Raw genomic sequence first — 22,026 nt, forward strand, 5'->3', positions numbered from 1 at the left:
TGCAGAGGATTCGAACTGACGTCCTTTGGATTTGTAAGCTAGCACCTTAACCACTACACAAGATCATTGCTTAGTAAGCGTTTAGTTGTCGGCGTATTTGCTGGTATTTGCATTTTGTGTTCCCACTTCGACAATTTTTACTCTTTATTCTCCGTTTAGCAGCTGTTTCTGGCTTTCTCTTTTGGTGTCGTCCTTTATTTACACTATGCTCTATTCGTATTCACAGCTTGTGTCCCTCTGCAATGTCTTACTCAGATTAGACTTTTCTTCTTGCCCCTCAATAAACATTTGATTGATTTAATTCTCATATTCTCGATGGATGGAGCCCAGGAATGCCAGACTCAAAAAACAGGTGTACATTTACTTTCCTGACTGACTATACCTAAGTTCAGCATTAACAAGAAAAAAGCCACCCAACCCCACGCAAATACAACCCCATACTTCAATACGTAGACTTGAAATAAAAATATAATTGGTTAAGGACGATTGCCTTTGACTTTGAATTTCATAACAATACAGGTTTATGTTTACATAAAGGAAGGAGGGGGCCTGGTTATATTAAACAAGACCGTACATCTGATATGTTTGACCTATAAACAACTTGTGCTTACGGCTAAACTCAGACCTTTGAAATCAATCGACAAATGATGATGTACTACAGACACAAATATAATACTAGGCTCGAAAGTTTCAGAATTATATTGTGTGTTAAAGCATTTAGTAGAATTAATTCTTTGTCACCCACAGTTGACGAGTGAAAACATATCAAAATTTTTCACTGCTCAAAACTCGAGAAAATAATTTGTCAACCGATAAACATACACTTAAAACAAACACAAGCATCGTGAGCCTTAACTTTAACTTGATTTAAATTTACAGTTACAAGGTATTGCGCAAGTCTCTAAGCCAAAGTTTCTCAACCTATGGCACGCGTACCACTGGTGGTACGCGAGCTGCTGTTGATGGTACGTACTACTTATGGCGATAATGCATTTGTGGTACGCCAGTGTAAAAGGTTGAGAACCCCTGCTCCAAGCTACCCCATAAGCATTTCGCCAGAGGGCCGCCGTAGGCCCATCGACGTGAGAATGGCTGGCCGGTGGCGGCCGCCGCCGCCGGGCCACCTGCTCGATTACACTAATTACGCCTTCGTCCCGCCGGCGGGGTATCCGCCATAATCCCGCTGCTCCTCAGCCGCTGGAATCCCCCCACGTATTTCCCCATGTGCAAGACATAATCGGATTTACCGCAAACCACGGCGGATTGCCCCCAAAACTTTCTCTTCATGCCGCCTTTAATCATCTACTCTCAATTTTGGCAACAACGTATTGGCACTCAACTGCTGAAACTTTTATACCAATACATGGTTAAAATACAAAGATGTAACACCATTTTTTAAAGAATCCCATTCCCATCCGGGAATGGGTGGGCTGTAAAAGGATTTTTTACGGTTTTTCCGTCTAAAGGGTTGCGACCTTTATTCGGGGAAGTGTTGCAATTGATATTGTGGAGGCTATAACAATTTTGGTTGGTCTAAGGGTTTATCCCTTTATTCATTATTTTAAAGACATTAACATATATACATTATAAATAAACTTGAACTGGTGACATACATAAGTAAAGTAATAATAATAATAGAAAGATATGCATGGAGGCGATTAGTAATATGAAAGAAGAAAATAAAATTAGTGCAGTGTATAAAGGTTCAGTGCGTGAATATAACAACAAATATGAAAACATTAAAATGGAATAACAATTCATATCAAAAACATAACAGGAACAATAGAACTCATAGGCATAATTATTTGAAATGATGATGAATTGAGGATGAATTGTTCTGGACGCCACAACACGAGGTTCTGTTAGTGAACAAGTGCGGTTATCTTCTGTGCCTGGGGCTATTCAGAAACTGATGTAGACAGGAGAGGCCCATGTTAGTACGTATTTACTGTGAATATGATGAATATATGGAAGATGACAGATGACGTGGGTGATATATAGCAAATACTTCTGAGTCTCAATCGGCAGGATCTATTTGCAAGTGGTACAATGTAAGATAGTGCTGTAGTGGAGAATCGACGTATCGTGGTGGTGCATCATTGTCTCGGTCATATTGTATTATGTCCTAAAGCATGGGATGTTGTAAGCCAAATGTTTCGTAATATAACGGATACGAAGCTGTTCTAGATGGGTAAGCAAGGTGAAAAACCTATGAGGTCATAAATGAGCCTAGTTGGACTTGGTAATTTAATTCGATAGGCCAATCTTAAAGCATTATAAATAATTGTTTATAAAATTTGTCGGGGGCAGTGGCCCAAGCTGTATGGCCGTAATTTAAAGTAGTCCTCATAAAAGCTTTGTAAGTATGGAGGACAGTAGATGGTCGTAAATTCCAGCTGGTTGTAACTAATCGTTTAAGGAGATTTAGTCTGTTCCTGGCTTGAGTAATAATTTTCTTAAGATGCGGTGTCCAAGTGAGCTTTGTGTCAAACATCGCCACAGGATAGGTTGGAGAAGATGAAAGAGGAACTGGCGTGTTGTCCACATGGATGTTTAATAGATTTGGATTGCGAAACACTCTGGATCGTCTACCAGGTGGTAGAAATACAATAGATTGTGTTTTGGCAGAGTTAATACTGAGTCTCCATACGTCACACCAGTGGACAAATGTGTCGATGACTGGCTGCATTAGTCTGTTTATACGCTGAATAGTATGAGCCTTGTTTGAAATGCTGTGTCGTCAGCGAATTGCTAGACTTGTACGTGAGGAGTGAGTCTGAGATCAGCAACGTAAAGTAAGTACATCAATGGAGACAAGAAAGAATCTTGAGATACGCCAGAGTGTAAGAAAATTGGGTGTGATAGAGCGTTGTTAATAGAGATGTATGCAATACGTCTGGTTAAGAAGGCATTGATTAAGCATATATAAGATATGGGTAGCAGAAAATTATGTAATTTGTATATCAAGCCAGGATGCCAGACTTTATCAAATGCCTTTTTCAAATCAAATGTAACTAAACAAGAAGGAAATCCCTTATTGTATTGGTTATAAATGGCAGTGATAAGTCGTAATAGTTGATCTAGTGGGCTGAAACGCGGTCAGAAACCAGCTTGATGGATTGGCAGAATATTATATGTAAGGTGTTCGTGAAGCCGTCGAACGAGTATACGTTAGAATACTTTGCAAAGACAACTTGGTAAATGGATTGAACGATACGACTGTACATTAGATAGTGATTTCTTTGGCTTAGGAAATGAAAGAAATTTGGAGTAATCCAATCGAGCGGAAAGAATCCAGTTCGAAGGATGAACCTATAAATATGACTGAGAATCGGAATGAAAGAAGGAGGTGAATGTTTGATGAGAGCATATGTAATGAAGTCGAATCCAGGCGCCGTAATGCGTTTAGTTGCTAAAGTAGTTCTGATGTCATCTGGGTCTATAGCCCGAGTTGGTGGATTATTAGGTTCCAGAACATGCTGGTCAGATGGTTGTAAATGAGTAGATGTTGGATGAGCGTGATGGTTGATCGAAGATTGAAGACGTCGTGGTGTGTGCCATGCAGAAAGTGGAGTGAAGATATCTTTGAAAAATGCAGCAAAATGATTCGCCTTGTCGATGTCAGTATTAAGAGCTTGATTGTTGTGAATAAGAGGATAGGGAGTGCGAGACGTTTTGTCAGTGAGTTGATGGAATTTACGCCAATATTTGCTGGGATGAGTTTCCGTGATTGGGGTGTTACACGGTTGAATCCACTGTCTTTTCTTGTAGGCTATAATATAGTTGTGTGTTATTCGGAGACATTGACGGTGTAACGAAGTGCCTCCAAGTTGCCGCTTGTTCGATATTCTCGATAAGCTTGACGTAAAGCAGAAATTAATGCAAGATATCTTGGCGATAAGGTAGGTTTATGCGGATGGATATGAGTAGATGGAATGGAATGATCCGCTGCACCTTTAACTGCGTCAGTAAGTTCCGTGATGACGTGATCAAGACTATGTTGCGAGGTAGGTACAGTGAGTGTGGTAATGGCATCATCGATGGTAGATCAATATTGATCCCAATTACCTTTATGATAGAGATAAATTTTCCTAGTTGGTAAGGGATTTGTTGACTTTAGTGTATATTGCAGTTCCAGCTTAATACGAACATGATCACTGCCGGTTGAGTCCAGTACAGTAATGTTGATAAGAGTAGATAAAGAAGACGAGGTTATTACTACGTCAGGAGTCGTGTTACTAGCTGCTGTCGTAGGCTGTGGCAAATTCTGAAATTCCCTAGTAGTGCAAGTTTATAAAATCAAGGAACAGCTGCTTGTCGTGTTGTGTTCGACTATGGAAATTTAAGTCAGCCATGATAATATAATGCCTAGATTGTGTATCAATGAAACGAAAGAAGTCGTAACTGATAATCTTTCCTGGGCGAACATAGATTGTAGCAAATGTGATTGTGCGACCGCGAAAGTAGATAGTTGCTACATTGTATTCAGGCAGATTGAAATCGTGAGGTATTGTAACAGTGCGGTATGGTATACGACTGCTAATGCCGATAGCTGTACCCCCATATAGGCGTGGTCCGGACGGAACATCATGGCGTAGTAAATTATATTTTGGTATGTAACACTGTAGGTAAGGAGCCAGGTAAGTTTCATTGAGCGCAAAAGCTGAGATATGTTCTTCCTGTAATAACTGCGTAAACAGCACGTGATGTGTCAACAGAGAACGGATGTTCATAAATAATAAGTTATAAGCCACCACGAAAATACAGAAATAGTAGCAAATAGGAGCTGTCATATTACACGTAGACTTCAAGAGGTTGAATTTGAAAATGGACTGTAGGTCCAGAATAGATGGCGTGTAGCTGAAGATTAAACAAAATATTAGCTGCGTGAATGATTTGGTTGAGAATGTGAGTGCGAAGAAATGGATGGATGTTTTGTAAACTAATTGTGAGAAAACGGACCAAATCTTCGACAGTAACAGGATGAAGTAAAGAATTAGCAGGTGGAGTGGGACGGTCAGCAGACCTTATGGGTGCAAGAAGTTTTGGTTTAAATGGCTCAGGTTGCGGCTTAGCCTTACATCTGTAGCTGTAAGTTCGATGTTTCTCAGGACATTGCTGGGCAGGGCATTACTGCATTGATGTGGTGCCTTTTGATTGGGGCAATCCTTGGTAGAATGTTGTAATAAACAATAGCCACATTTAATATCGTTATTACATTCGACTGTGGGATGTGCATTATACAGTTGGCATCTCTCGCATCGTAACAGTAGAGGAGGAGGTGTGCGAGAGGGTTCGACCTTATAAGGTCGTCGGTAAATGTAAGCCCCAGTGGATAAAAATTGATCTATCAATTGTGGCTGATCTGTGAGTACCCTCACAAGGTAAGATGCACCATTATTGTTCCTTATCCTGATACATCGTTTTACAGGGAATCCTTCCTGATGTAATTCCTCACAATTTTCCTCATCGGTGGAGTCCGGTTCCACTCAGCGTATAACTACTGAGAGCATTGGTGATCGTGTAAAAGAAGAAGGACTTTTGCGTGTGCTAGGAATTAGTGCTGTTAGTTTAGCCTTTGATCCAAATATTTCAAAAGTGACCTTGTTACGCACATTCGATACAAAGTTTGAATTGCTAGACTTTAGGATTATGCCTCTGCGAGTTTTGACTATTCCACGTATCTCAGGACGAGGTACATATTTAACTAGCTGCTGAAAAACTGCGCGAGCGGTATCATACTTCTGGTCATAATCTGTTAACAGAAAGTTATATACGGGTTCTGGTTGGTTGCGTTAGAAGTATCGACTGTAGTTGTTGCCCAATCCATGTTGGAGCTGCTACTCTGATCAACTATAGGATTAATGCGCTGTTTCTTTGGATCCAGAGATTGTTCTCCATCCGAGAGAGACCGATAGCGAATGTGATGTCCTTCACTAATGCAGTCAGCGTAACTAGGAGAACCAGAGGTGTTGAGCCCTGATCGTGGCGTTCCGGTAACAATCCGGGGTTGAGATTTCTGACGTCCGTTTGATCCGATATTAAGAGGAAGTTGTTGATCGAGATACAGTGGTTCGGAAGCGTTGCCAAGGTCAGTCATGATGAGTAACGAGTATAGGGCCGAAGCCCAAATGAAGATGGGAGCGAAAAGAAAGATGATTAAATGATGTTCAAAAAGCAAACTTGCCATCCGAAAGTGAGAACTTTCGTCAATCCTCTAAGTGCGTAAGTGTGCTATGCTCACAAGTACGTTTTACAATACTTGGTCCTCGCTGGCACAGTAACTAACACAAGAGAGGCTAGGCTTCTTGGTTAAGTTAGTATGCTGTAGAAGGTTTTTTTGTTTAGGGGTATGGGAATAAGGTAATAAGTGAACTGGATATATCTTTATTCATCAATTATGTACTGCTTTGGTAAAGATGGTACCCTTACTCCCAGCCATTAGAGGGTTATGCCCTCTCTTTGGCATAGGTGTCAGGAGATATACATTGATTGTTAAACATTGTGAGATGGTCAAAGTGCAATTATATAAACATGAGGAAAAGTGAGCATATAAAACTAGGTATACTGATAAATAATAATAATAATAACAATAATAACAATAAATCAAAAGTAGAATAAATATGTGCAAAAATATATATGTATGCGAGGTGCTAAGGGATTAAGATGATGGAGCGATGATGATGAGGTATGAGATGAAGTGCAGAGACGACACAAACATAGTTGTATTAGCAAGACAGATGCAGTGTTAAATCTTCTGTTCCGGGGCGACTCGGGACTGATGAGGACATGGGGAAGCCCTTGTTAATAATGAGGATTACTGTGCTAATATGAAAATATATGAGGAAGATGATCATTAATGAGGTAAATATGTATTTCCCGTTCATCAGCAGTCAGATGTGCATTTTGAACAAACAGAGATACTAAGATGTTTAAAGGTGAGTGTTTATACCGAAATGTAGCATCAGTATCAGCATCAGTCTGCAGAATTTAGTGTCATATTCTGTGAGTAGAAAATGGTAAACAGGATCGAAAGTTGAACTTGGTAAGGAATGATCTATAGGACGCGTTATTTTATTAGTATGCTGTGGATTGCCCTCGATATCCATTGATGTAATAGGGGACCTTGATCGAACACGTTTAGCAGATTGTGTAGATTCTGTAGAAGGATGCCTATCTCTAGATGTGTTTTCGATCAGTTGACTTCCCCAAGAAAAGTGGCGAGTCCGGCTGCGAGATTCAATAGATGTCGGTTGATCGCGGGAAATGCTTGGATTCATCGGAAGTGTAGGTGGTAATCCTATATGTCGTCCTAGGTGAGCTTGACCATTTGTGTTGCCCGAGTCCGTCATCGTGATAAAGTAGCCAAGGTCCGAAGCCCAAACGAAGATGGAAAAGAAAAAAAAGATGATGAAAATGAATGAGGTTCAAAAAGCAAGTTGCCCTCCGAAAGTGAAAACTTTCGTCAGCCCTCCAAGTGTCGTATGTGTGCTATGCTTCCAAATGCGTATTACAACACTTGATCGTAGCTGGCACATTAACTAACACAAGAGAGGCTAGGCTCCTTGATTCAGTATGTCGTTGTAGAAGTTTTTTTGCTAGCCGTAGCTAGCACCCCCCAAAGGGTTACGCCCTTTATTTGGGATGTGGAGTTGACAGGAACTTTAGGTGTTGGACTATTGTCGTCAGGCAAAGGAGATTATATTAACTTTATTATATCTGAACTTCATTATCATTAGAGGACATTATGGCCTTTAACCATAATCATCAGGTCTGGAAAAGGGAAATGTACACTGGCGAGCAATTCAACATGAGAGTGGAGAGAGCAGAGCATCGGTGAAAATGAAAATGAAACTATGAGGTGCACTTGACATCACAACACAATACAGGGAAGAGGGTTAGTGAGACGAATGAGTGTTATCTTCTGTCCAGGGGCTGCTCTGGACGCAATGGAGACGAAGGGAGCCCTGTTAGTGCGGGAAAGTCACTGTGCAACATGAGATGCATTGATGAAGGGTGGGGGGAGTGCAATGAGGAAGTCTTCAAGAAGTTGAAAGTCGGGACTATTTGGTGGGAGAACGTAGTGGAACAGAGTAAACAGCAGAGAGAGTGGAGAATGTCGGAGAATTGTTCAAGGTTTGCGGAGGGTGGCTTCGTGATGCATAGCATCAAAGAGCAATGGATGGTGAGTCTGGAATCGCTTCGTAATGTACCTGAGTCTGAGGTCTTCTAGGTGATAGAGAGTGTGTGGAAAAGGTGTTCTGTCATATAAGTCCCGGGTAGGGCTGGGTAATTTAATTCGGAAGGCAAGGCGTAGGGCGTGGCGCTCAAGAATTTGGAGTCGGCGGTAGTATGCCTCGGGTGCGGAAAGCCAGGCTGTAAAGCCATAAGTCAAAACAGGACGTAAAATTGCCTTGTAGGTGTTAAGTAGGATTTTAAGTTTCAGTCCCCAGGTAGTCCCAGTTAGGCGTCGAAGTAAGTTCAGTCGGTTGGTCGCTTGTAGAGCAAGACTTTTCAGATGCGCAGACCATTTCAGATGTGAATCGAAGATGAGGCCCAGGTACTTGACTGTGGGGCTAGCAGCAAGTGGTGTACCTGCAATCCTAATACTGAGGTTGGATGGATTGCGATGGACCCGACTGCGTTTGCCTGGTGGTAGAAAGATAATGGCTTGAGTTTTATTGGCGTTAAGCTTGAGTCACCACGTATCACACCACTCAAGGAAAGCATCTATGGCAGTTTGAAGAATGTGGTTGATGCGTTGAATGGTAGTTGCCGTTGCCAGAAAAGCCGTATCATCCGCATATTGAAAAAGGCTGACATTTGGATGGAGAGGAGGGAAGTCAGCTACATAGAGTAAGTAAAGAAGCGGGGACAGAGCAGAGCCTTGAGGAACACCAGAATGGATAAATACAGGGTGAGAGTGAACATTATTAATGGAGACGTAGGTCAGGCGACTTGAAAGAAAATGGTAAATGAAGCGAATATAACACATTGGCAGTCGAAAAGAAAAAAAGTTTATAGAGAAGGCCAAGATGCCAAACTTTATCGAAAGCCTTTTCTAAATCGAAAAGGACAAGACAGGAAGGCTTAGATTGATTAAACTGGGCAGTGATGTACGTGGTCAGGCGGAGTAGTTGATCATTAATACTGTAATTCGGACGGAATCCGGCCTGATGAAAGGGAATTAGGTTATGATCAGCGAGATGTATGTGTAGGCGAGAGACAAGTATCCGTTCGAGTATTTTACTGAAAACAAGGGTGAGTTGAATCGGGCGATAAGAAGATACAGATGAAGCTGGTTTGTTCGGTTTCAGAAACATTAGAGTTTTAGATGTTGTTGTTGTAGAAGGCAATACCTTCCAAGCACATCTGAAGTATCTCGTAGTTGTCAGTGAGAATTTTAATTTTGGAGTTGGTTGTTTGCAATGAGCAAAGCTTTAGGCAGTATATTAGACATTTATGCCAAGTAACAAATAACGTACATGTTCTGCTGTAACCGGTCACGAAAATAGTTTTGTAAGCCAACGAACTGTCTGACAATAGTTACATGAGTACAGTACTGCCACCTGTTGCTCATATCCTAGGTCAGCAGACGTTACCGAGTTCTCTTCTGTTCATATGAAAACCGGAACAAACGACGTTCACCACGCGAAGAATGAAGAATTGTGGGTAATGCAAAGTCGATCCGTTCCCGCCACACGACCGTAAGCAGGGAAAACCGCCACGAACAGTGAGTGTATGGTCCGAAGGCTACATCCGTCGCAGTACCGCGTTTGCGGTTACCCCGACAAAACCGTCATCGGTCCGCCAGTGGTTGGAGTTAATCAACCGACTCGATGTCACGCCTCGTTCCCGTTCGAAACACGCTTATATACCGCCATAGTAGCGATCGGCCCGACGATGTGCGGCTGACAATTTCACATGGGGTATCAACCCTACATTAGTCTTCTTGTCATAGACATCGTCATTCCTGCGTTTTACAGGTTGCTCCTGTTTTGTAATGAAGTCAAATAAAACGTAATCAGTTTTTATACAATCTGCTTAATACATGGTGGAAATACGGTTGTCATTTGTCCTATGTTGTTCTTAAATTGTTAATTTTCATGCTTATGTCATCATAGAAAATACATTTGCATTACTGCAGGAATGGTTCACCATTCCTGCATTCAACAACAACTATAGGATCAAAACTTAAGGCGTTCTTTATTAAGCGCAAACAGGCTACGTATAACATCTAAAGTGCAACTTTTGAAAACCGTTGGATACACTGCAGAGTGACACTGTCCGCTCTCTTGTCCCACTACGCTTGCCGTGAAACTGATGTAAACACTACAGCAGCGCCCTCCACCAAAAACCTCACTAATATCCTAGTCAGGTAATAGAATCAATTTATTATTATTATTATTATATTATTATTATTATTATTATTATCATAGTGTCCTATTTTGCACAAAATAAAGGTGATGAAAATTCACACATTTACGAAAGTGGGATTTAAAAAAAATACCTAAATGTAAATTTGTTTATGATTTTTATGAAAAGGGTAGTTCAGTTTAGCTTTAGGTATTTGGAATACACATAGAATCATGTAAACGCCAAATTAGCTACGAGCCTTTCTTTTTTTCTATCCTAGGTTCTCTCATTTTTGTGTATCTTGTTTGGCATAGTAATTCTGATACTTGCGCAAAACGGACATCTATATCGGGATATCAAAATACCTTATGTTATTAACGGATTATTCTCATCGGACAAGGAGAAAACGTGTAAGTAAAGTTTTAAACATAATATACTTTTAATGAATAATCTATATTAATTCTGTTAGTTTAGAAAACTAAATTGAAACATTAATTACATTGTTTTGAACTTTTCAAAGCATAGGAAAGCAAGATTAAGAAAATGTTTCAGGATCATTATGTAAGTCAAACGTTTATTTCCAAGGTTTCAAATGAAATATGTGAAATGTGTTTCTGGAAGTAATCAAGAGTTTAAAATGATAAATTTTATATCACTTAAATTATTGCACGGCTCACACATGATAACTATAAAGTTGCGATGGTCTTTGAATCGGTATATTGCATTTTGTATATCCTCATTTTGTCTCCTGACAAGAAATACTTTAATTTTGTCCATGTAAACCAATTTAAACATGGAGTAGTATCATTTCGTCTATTCTTCGCCGGAGGCTAGTTGATTCATTTTTAACCATGACATCCTAATAATGCCTTACCTAGCACAATTTTATCCATTTTATTCCATTCTGTAAGATGTCTTTTATCTTCTTAATTACTATAAAGCTGATTTATAAGGTATAGTTCAGAATGACATGCGAATATTTCACAATAGTAACTATGCTTTCTGTACTTATTTGATTTATTCCAGGTCTGTACATGTATTATGTTGTGTACTTATTACAATATACGTTTCTATTACGTATTCTTTTTAAGAAAATTAATTTATTCTAGGTGCATAAATGATTGAAGTAAGCCTAAAATGTAGGGATATCTAATTAAGAGAAATATCCAATTTAAAATTACTTTCCTTAAACAATATATATACAGTATATATATATTATTTAGATTTTGTGTAGCAAATATTTTAATTAACTGTAGAGCTCAATTTCAAAAGGGTTCTTCAGTTCTTCACGAAATAAATTTTTCAATGATTTCTTTGGGATGAACTCTGTCGAGTATATAAAAAAAAAATCTGGGTTGTTTCATAGTATGTCTGGGTCTGGTCCTTACCAGACTTGAAACTGCTATAAAAATATCAGACGGCCAAAAAGTAGGGCGCTGCTGAAGTTTGAGCTTTTGCTGTCGAACAAAATGGAACTGTCCTGGTTTGAAAACAAGCTTACTTATTTCGAAAATAATACTTCTTAAACATGCATTTTGCAAAATATATTTTCTTATTGAACTGTTAACGTCTCTCGACTTTAATGGATTGTTTCAGAAGCATAGGCGCCGACTTGAAGAAAATATTGGGGGACCAAAACAATGAATAAATATATCATCATATTTAGCTGTTTTCTATCAACTGCTTGATGATCCTTCTCCCCTTCAGTTCTTGGTAATCTGCATTCACTCCGCTGCATCCAAATTCACGACCTAATGCAAATTTGCCTAAAGGCTTTAAAACAAATTCAAGTTCAAAATTTGGGAACTTCACTGCAAGTGGCGCTCACATTGATCTTCACTTGTCATATCAGTTCTGCCTAGTGTTATAAAATTTCCGGAAAGTTTCAACAGGCTGGTAAAACGTTTTTTCCGGTTTGTTTCCGGAAAAATTGGGAAAATAACAAAAATCTTTGTATTAAGTTAGTTTTACTAGTAACGGAACAGTTATTTTTCGAACGCGTGAAAAATGTAAATTGGGAAATTTCAATATTGTGAATATTAAAAAAAAAAGAAGCATTCGAAAATAAAACTTCTTGAAAATAATTATTCTTGAAAATTAATAGTATGCACTCATTTCCTTTATGTGCCTTTTAGTCGTTTACTCCTGGTTGTGCATTAATTACAAAACTTTTACAATTGCATACACATTTACCATCATGAAGCGTTTCTGTTGCAACAAATAGGGCTCTTGAATGAAACTGAGTTCTTAATGTGCTCTTTGATCTGGTGAAATTTTGTTAATTTTAAGCAAATTCCTTCTTAAAAGAAAGAGCAGTAGGCAAATTTCACTAATACTCATGCACTAAGACATATAATTACTACTATTTAATATTCAAATACAGACATTAATATAAACTTTATGTACAAAACTTTCTATGTAAACAAATACCTGTTTTCTAATGCGAAAAACTATCTACATATATAAAATGAAAGTGACTATATTTGTAACTTAACAACTCTAGAACCGCCAGACTGATCTCGATAAAAAAATTCAACATAGGTGAGGTTCGGGCCTGGGATGGATTCTACCATTTCACTGGGGGGCGCGGTGGCTCAGTGGTAGAGCGTTCACCTCTGGTGCTTGGGGTCCCGGGTTCGATCCCAGCCGCTGCCAAGTGAACTTTGTGGTGGACAAACACCGTGCTCGTGGGTTTTCTCGGGGTTCTCCCACTTTCTTCATTCCACCATTTCACTCATCTCTCATAATCACCGTCTCCTTTAGCCTAACCGGCATAACCGTGGGACGTAAAACTTAAAGATTTCATTTCATTTCATTTCATTTTTCTACCATTTCACTTTGAAAATGCAACTTGGAGGAAGGAAGTGCGGATATATATTGAAATTTACCGATCTTAGTGTTGAACTCATCGTTTTCGGAGTTGCTGAGATGAACAGTGATATTTCCGATGAAGCTTAAATTCAAATTCTACACTGCAACTTGGGGGAAGGGGAGGGAGATACATAAAATGATCAAAAATGATCGATATTAGTGTCAAATCCATAGTTTTCGTGGTTGCTGAGATGAGCAGTTAACATTTCCGATTCTGTTTAAATAAAAATTCAGGCCCGCAACTTAGAAGATGGGGAAGGGGAGATATAGAAAAATGATTGAAAATGGCCGATATTAATGTCGAATCCATAGTTTTCGGGGTGGCTGAGATTAACAGTGACACTTCCGATGCTGTTTAAATCCAAATTAAGTCCCTATTAGTTACTCTTAAAGGGGGAAATGACTGATACTAGTATCGAATTCATAGTTTTGGGGATTCCTAAGTTCATTGGTAACAGTTTTGGTGCTCTTTATACCCAAAATGAAACGCATTCTCTCCGTGCGACGAACGGGTATTTTGTTAGTCTTTAGTAATAACGAACGGAAATTTCACATGTTAAATTCTGTAATATATTTGTCGCTGCTGAAATTTACGCACTTGTGCGGTGTATGTGCATATATGTAAATAAGATCATCTCTCTTTTTGAGTTGTTCAAAAAATATAAATACAAATAATACAGAGGGATTTTTATCAGAAATCAGAAAACTAAAAAGTAAAAGCTGTTACTTTAAAAAAGAAAACTATTTCCTGCTTGCGAGATACGTTGTATACATATATGCTGCAGACACATTACAGAAAATAAGATTGGTATCAGGCGAAGAAATAGTTTTTAAATTATATTTTCCGGGTTTTGCCAATATTTCTGAATAAAAGATTTTTTTCTAATGGGTTCAAAAATTTCCGGAAATTTTACACAGCACAAGGACAATACGTATCTGCATAAAATATACAGGGTGTTTCAAAACAACACCGACAACGTTTGGGAGGTGATTCCTGACACCAAGATAAGAAAATAAAGTATAGACCATCCTCGGTGCACAAATGCTTCCTTTCGGAGTTATAGGATGCCGAAAACATGAAAAAATGAACTTTAAAGGTCCATAGCTCCAAAAATATGGGATCTACCGTAGTCGAGTCAAGACTTCACTTAGAAACTAGTATGTGCGCTATCCAAATATCCATGTTTCAGAATCCTGCGGTACTTCCGCAACAATTTTTATACAGGGAGTTGGAGAGTACTTCAAATTATATGACCGTAGCCAAACTCACTCTATATAAATTGCTTCGTGAGTACCCTAGGATTCTGAAACATAGATTTTTGGATAGGGCACATATTAATTTCTAAGTGAAGTCTTGACCCGACTACGGTAGGTTCGACAGTTTTGGAGCTATGGAGCTTCAAAGTTCATTTTTTCATGTTTTCGGCGGCCTATAACTCCGAAAGGAAGCATTTGTGCACCCAGGATGGTCTATACTTTTTGTCTTATCTTGGTGTCAGCAATCCCCTCCCAAACGTTGTTGGTGTTCCGTGTTCTTTTGAAACACCCTGTATATTTGATTTTAACATACTGGTATTAACTAGAATGATTCTGGCACTGTTATTTAACACGTCCCTGCCATAGAACGGTAACTTTATAAGATTACTTAAGATAATTTGAATATATCTATATTAATTATTCTAACTAGGATTATATTTTAGGATCTTTTGTTGGCATGACTTCATTCTATCACGGTGCAAAGGAGTGGTACAAATATATTTGTTGCCACAAAATTTCCCTATTCTAATACAAGAAACATAACTACTCAATGAACTTAACTGTAAACTAGTAAGTATAAAATAGTTTTCATTTTAAAAGCATAATGTAGTAAAATATTCGAAAATCTCAATTTTTTCAAATTTTTCCGTTTTTTCCAAGCTCGGGAAAAAAATTTAAAAAAAATTTTAAACCCAAAATTTCCGATTTTCTCCAGGCCTTTACAACACTAGTGTTGCCAGAGTGTTGGCTGAAGCTTCAGTGCTCCATTCCACACAGTTTTGAAAATGACGTTTTCTATCGAATAAAAACGTTCTTCCTATATTGAAATAAAAGCACGACGAAATCTACGACAGAAATTCTTGCTCCTCTTTGTTAATTCTTCCTCGACTGGATTATATTGAAGGGGCGAGGACCCCATCTATAAATATAGGGGGGGGGAGAAGTGTCTTGTTCCCCCAAAGTCGGCGCCTATGTTCAGAAGAATACTTCTAGAAGATTTTTCTTTCGGTATTCCTATGCTGCCACAGGACCACACAATTTCAAAACCACTAGTAGCAACTTGAACTTCCAAGAAGGATGACGTGAAAATTTGGTTATAGGTTACTTGACACCGTCATTTATGCCTTCTTCCAAACAGGTGACAGTCATGCATCATTGCCAGGAGGATGAATCATTCACCCCTTTCTCAGTGGTGTTCACCTCGCCTTATGTCTATGACGCAGCCCCCAACTGTCTGACTTAGCCCCCTCCCAGCCTGATCGTATAATTATGACAATTCAAATTTAAATTTTATGTACAAAAAAAATTTCTCTTGCCAAATCGCCTGTTCTACTACCCATAATTTTCAGTTCAATTACAAAATTCTTCCTGCGAACCACAAACAAAATCCAAAGAACACTGGCTAAAATTCAGGTATATCTACAGTATGCCAAAAGTAAAAAAGGAAGAAGAAGAAGGAAAAAGAAAAAAGAAAATAAACGAATGGAAATCCTGAAACAGTTTCAAGATAGCGGCCCAGGGTAACAGATATCTTATCTGAGGCTACTGATACGTGGAAGTTGCTGCCACTATAAAACATTTAAAATGCTATACTCAGTATGAGAAATTATTAATAAAGACTTTTATAAATGCAACCGAAAACCTTAAAACCATTTCAACCATTAACCAAAATGGTCAGTATCGTGGTATGAATAACCAAACAAAAAATTTATGCATTGTGTTATCCGTAGGTGTTTTTCCATGAAAATAAAATATGATTTTCGATTAATTTTTACACCCCACTCAAACATATTTATTTAGATTTTTAACTCCTCCCAAATATTTCAATGACGCAGTTTGCGTCATAGCCGCCCCCCTTGTAGGCACCCCTGCCTTTCTTATTCTTCCTTCACATGATCTTCGAAGAATTCTAAACCGACAACACTGAACCATTGCAAGGTCTTGAGTCTATATTAGAAACTTGAAATTCCACTTATGAGAAAAGTTGTTGGAAGTTAAAAATTATTAATTTGGGTGTTTCTTTAAATATACATTTATATGCAATAACAACATAAACATGCATTAACCTCAGAAATATGAAAATATATACACTATAAAACTCTGCTGTTTTACCCCAAAACAGCTGAAACGGATTTCTGTTTAAAGAACATATCAATATCTCACCAGGAAAAAATATGCCAATATACAGGGTGCGGCACGTAAAACCGGCCCGCCGTAATATTCTGGTATATTGTGTTTTTGGCAACACTTAAATAATCTACCTTCCTACCAAGAGATGGCGTGTCGAGGTCGAGTCGACTTACGTGACCTGCAGCAGTCACGTGCAGCCGCAGGCAGTGAAACTTGTCGAAACCAGTTGAGAAAAAGGCCTCGTTGTGTTAAGCCGGGTGAGTGTCAGTGTGTGATGATTCCGTATTCGATACCCGAGCTTGTTGCCATTGTTGAAGGGTTCATTTTCACTGGATCTTTTGTGAAAACAAAGAATTTGTTTCGGGAGAAATTTCCAGGACGTTCTGTGCCAGCAAAAAGCACCATTCAGGAATTGATTATAAAATGGCGGCGTACAGGATCGGTTCAAAATGCTCCCAGGAACAGACGACCATCTGTCTGCACACCTGAATTAAAGATGCGGGTGGAGGAGATTATGACAAGAAGTCCTCGAAAGTCAACCAGGAGATTGAGTCAACAGGTTCATGCGAATGAGAGAAGTTGCAGACGTGTTTTAAGGGGACTGAAGTTAAAACCGTACCGGATAAGTGTTGTGCAAGAACTAAAGGAGCCTGACCTGCAGAAGAGGGTGCATTTCTGTTCATGGCTGTTGAGCAATGTTGCCAGTGGTTTCTTGGATCCACTAATGCTCATCATGAGTGACGAGGCGTGGTTCCACCTGTCTGGGTACGTAAATTCCAAAAACAACCGGTATTGGACGACAGAAAATCCACACGCAATCCACCAGGTACCCTTGCATTATGAGAAGATTGGTGTTTGGTGTGCCATTTCCGCCACACGCGTTATTGGGCCCATATTCTTTGAGACGACAGTGAACAGTGACGTGTATATGGGAATTCTGGAGGAGTTTTATATACACTTGACCGAAGAGGAGCGTCAGTTATGTTACTTTCAGCAGGACGGTGCAACATGCCACACATCAGCTGCATCATTGTCCCTTGTGCATGAGATGTTTACACTAGAGAGGACAATCAGCAAAGGCTTGTGGCCTCCTCAGTCACCAGACTTGTCCACGTGTGACTTTTACTTATGGGGACTGTTAAAGGGAAGAGTATACGAAACAAATCCACACACAATTGAAGAACTCAAGACCAGGATCCAGGATGTCACCAATAGCATTACAACACAAGAACTGACAAGGGTATATATGAATCTCCTTAATCGTGCTCATATGTGTGTTGAAGTGGGCGGAGGACACTTTCAGCACCTGCTGTGAAGGCTGCTGTGAAGGTGAGTAGTCATATTCAATACATTACATTGTTGTAGTTAATCATATTCAATACATTACATTTCATTTTATGTGTTCACTTTACGGGCCGGTTTTACGTGCCGCACCCTGTACAAAAACCCGAAGTCTAAGCATGACCATTTATAACAGTCTACCCAAACCAGAAGTGGTTCAAATATATTCCGGGTTTAACACTGATTTCCATACAGTAAAAACGGTAAAATATCTAGATGCGGTCTTTTGCAATTTATTCAGCATCCCAGAAATAGCTTCCATAATCTCCATTAATCCTATATTAAAATTGGAAGTGGTTCAAACTAGCAATTTCCATTTTGAACATTTATCGCTATAGACCTAAAACGTAATCAGAGAGCGCGAAACTATGTTCTGCAAACGATTCATGTCCTAAGCAATATATCATGAATATTTACAACATTCTACCGTGACTGAAAGTGGTTCAAGTTTGCTTTTACTTATCCTTTCTTACTGATTTTCGTAGAACAAAAACGGAAGGAGACATCGAGATCCAGTTTTCTTGCAATTAATTCAGCTTTCCAAGAATGGTTTCCATCTTCTCCGTTGGATGCATGGGGTCCATGGTTCGACCCCAGCTCGCGCCAAGTGAACTTTGTGGTGGACTAACACTGTGTGTGGGGGTTTCCTCTGGATTCTCCCGTATCCTCCTACTTTCTTCGTTCCGCCATTTCATTTATTTTTCATCATCACCGTTTCCTTTAGTGTAGCCGGCATAAGCGTGGGACGTAAAACTCAAATATTTTCCATCTACTCCTCTAAACCTAAATTCAGACCGGAAGTGGTTTCCGGTATCAACATTTCCCCCGATAGAACAAAATCAGTAAAGGATAGCGAATAGGTTTAATAATTGCCTTAGGTATAGATTCGGTGTCCGAGAAAGAGGTTCTATCTTTGATCTTACTACTCTATTTCGTTCAGTAGTTATACGTTGATGTAATACTTTGAGTATTGAGTACGTATAGTTTGGAAGTCGACCGTAGTTTCACACTGTAAGATGAAACTTACTTGTTTGACATTTTATTTTTCATCTTTCCCCCAATTACACTCCGTCCATTGGGCTCAATTTGGATTTAAACGGCACTGGGAGCATCACTATCCCTTTAACGATTCGGAAACTCAGTCGTTTTGGGTTAATTTTATACGTCATCCTTTCCAACTCACACCTCTTGGGTACTCTTACTCCCATTATATTTTTTTTTCCAAGTTTGTAAGCTATATGACTAATAAATTTGGTAAAAATTGCTCCAGACTTCCGGAGTTACACAGAAACATACATTCATACACATACAACCTAACATTGGCAGATTAAACCAAACGTCTTGGGGGCGGGGGGCTCTTTGTTAGGGAGTGGGATATGTTCCCCGAAATCCCCACCAAAAAAAGAAAGGTAAAACGGATTCAGGAAAAGAGGGTAAAAAATATAATTGCTACGGAATTTTCACCACAATGCCCCCTCCCCCAAAACGATATTCTGTCTACAGACCTGGTCGTAACTATGCTTTACTAAATATTTCGCTAGAAAAAATATCAGGTTAAATATATTTTAGAACGCTCATAATGTTTCTGTATTGTAGTAAAATGAATTAAACGAAAGGACAAAATAACTTAGAAGTTACATTCAAAACACGCTTTTCGGCGAATACCACCGAAGGCGTATCTGTTGATATAATATTGTCGCGATCTACGACAATGTCCCTATGATATTTAAAAGTGCTAGTCCCTTCAGCCGCTTTTCGCCAGAACGAGATCGCTACCACGTTTTCAGTTGGTGCAATGTGGATTAAGATCGTTCTGCACTGGCCACGCTCGAATGCAGGGTTATAACTTGAGTTGATGTTGAGTTAAACGTCCCTTTCAGCAGCGATGCTATATGAGACCTACTGATTAACGAGGAATCCGTACCACAGGGTTACAAGTATGCGCAGCAGTTTTCGAATAGTCACGTGAAGATCTTCGTCGCTGTTGGGCAAGGCCTCCAACGCAGTCTGTGATAGAGTTCCACCTTCTTCTTTAATTCTCTTCCATTTAGAAGTGCAGATTTCTTCAAATTGCAAATTCAGAACTAAAGAGGGAAAACAGCATTTTCTCTTGAGTTCCGATAGTTTTGTAGAATCTTCCTGCTAGAATGCGAAAGTTGTTGCTCAGAGTTTAGTCAGTTGGGCGTGTTGGCAATAAAATTTTAAGTCCGTATACATTGAAAACTTCCTGCGCAAGACGAGTTTTGAGGTCCTCTACAATCGACTCTATAAACGGAATGTAGACAGTTCTTCAGTAGTAAAATGTCGTGTCATCTGCCCTGAAGGTCGTACGATGTGTTTGTCTTTGAGTGAGATGAGGAGTTTGAATCTGCACTCGACACTAGCAGCCATTCTGGATATTGCTTCGAAAGTTGCCTTGAATTCTTTGCTGTTTGAACGTTTCTTGTTTAATGCTGCGATAGTGCCCTGAATGGCATCTGACGTTGCGTTCTTGTCTAAATTTGTCTTCTGCAAAAGTCGATTGAGGGGAAGGTTATCGTGAGAAAACCCTGGAGACACGTAATAGTTACGATAAACTCGCTGTCGTGCACGGCAGAAGGAAGTGCCCATGCTTTGGCTGCTGTATCTAACTCGGACCACTTGGAACACACTGCAGAGCCTCGCTTATTTATTGAAATTTCACGTGAAATTGTAATACCGCGTCATTCCGTTAAACCCATCTCGTTTCACACAATGTCTCCAACTGGTCACTAACCGTAAGCTTAAGGACAGTATTACGTTTTGAGATGCGGTGAAAAACGCAATGATCTCTTCCGTTGTTCCCAGACAGTTCCTCACGCACTGTACTGACGACGACCTGAAGATGGACAAGTTGAGGCTGTGACTACAATATGAACAGTGCAGCGCACATAAAGCCTCCTTCTGGATCTCCTGCACTGGCCGGCGACTTCGAGAGTTCGTGATGGCGCAACCATCTGTACCAATACCAATGCAGTTTTTCGGGTCGAGTGAGAAATCTCGTAGCAAAATAGAACAATTTCTTCAATTTTCCCTCCAGTCAGTGAGAGTTCGGGCGGTTCTGCGTCTTCAGATTCCGAGTTCGAACCCATGTCCTCACCTTTCAGCTCTGCTGGTGGAGGATCAATGAAACCGAAGCAGTCTTCTCTTATTTCACCCATGTGTTCGTACCTTAGAATCAAAGACAGCTGAGATGTGTGCGAAACGGCCGTAGTCTCATCCAACATAATAGAATAAAACTGATCCTCTCGCACTCGATTGACAATTTTACAGACGTGATTTCCCATCCACAACCCTCAATGAGAGCATTTTGTGTGGTTTTATTGGCAAAAATGGTCCTTTTCGATGCTTTCTTCCAGTGATTCTTTAAGAGATCGTCACTACAAGCCATTCTAAATTTAAGCAATTCTCGAAAATTGCCCTCGTTGAACTTAGTTTCTGCACCGTCACCATCTGAGGTCCAATAATCCTCACAAGTATCGTCCCAGGAATATCACATTCCACAACATTAAATTCAGTTTGTCGGATTTTGGATGACTTGTCTTCTTGACGAGTTGATTTGATTCTCGACTGATTTCGCTGTTTCCCAGTAGTTTTCCAAAAACGCTTTTCCGACCTCAAGAACGTTAATGTGATATTATTGTGCCTTGTTGTTAGTTTCTAAAATACCGTAGAAAGTAGCAAATTTCTAGAAAGGTTTAGTCCCAAGAGTTTGGAGGGGCACGTTTTTTCGATAGCCCCCCAAAAAACCCGTTGCAAAACGTGAGCAATATTTACAAAAAGATCCCTCTCCTTATGGGAAAGAACCAACCATGGATAGTTTTCCAGATGTTCTAGCCTCATGTAATACCGTCCTTCTTCCTGAGATTTATCTGATATTATGACTCGAGTTATCGTTAGCGTAAACGCGTCATGCCGGATAGAGACTATTTTTAAATAGAATTTAAAGAATTAACCCTCTTTTGAAATAACGCAAGAACGATCCCAAACTTTCGTTCTTGTGGCGGTAAGCTACAAGCGGCAGTGTGTGTAATTTTAATATTTTAGAGGGCT

The 22,026-nt window shown here is 39.5% G+C and overlaps 1 protein-coding gene across 1 annotated transcript in view; it reads left to right on the top strand.

Annotated features, from left to right (window-relative positions):
- The window catches only part of LOC145663743 (uncharacterized), an 89,205-nt gene that overhangs the window by 52,723 nt on the left and 14,456 nt on the right, over positions 1–22,026 (top strand). Inside the window, exon 3 of the mRNA XM_081729827.1 lies at positions 10,637–10,766. Coding sequence (XP_081585953.1) covers positions 10,637–10,766 — 130 coding nt within the window. The remainder of the gene's footprint in view (positions 1–10,636; positions 10,767–22,026) is intronic.

This window comes from Thermobia domestica, chromosome 11 (genome assembly GCF_964235325.1).
Source record: "Thermobia domestica chromosome 11, izTheDome1.hap1.1, whole genome shotgun sequence".
NCBI lineage: Eukaryota > Metazoa > Arthropoda > Insecta > Zygentoma > Lepismatidae > Thermobia > Thermobia domestica.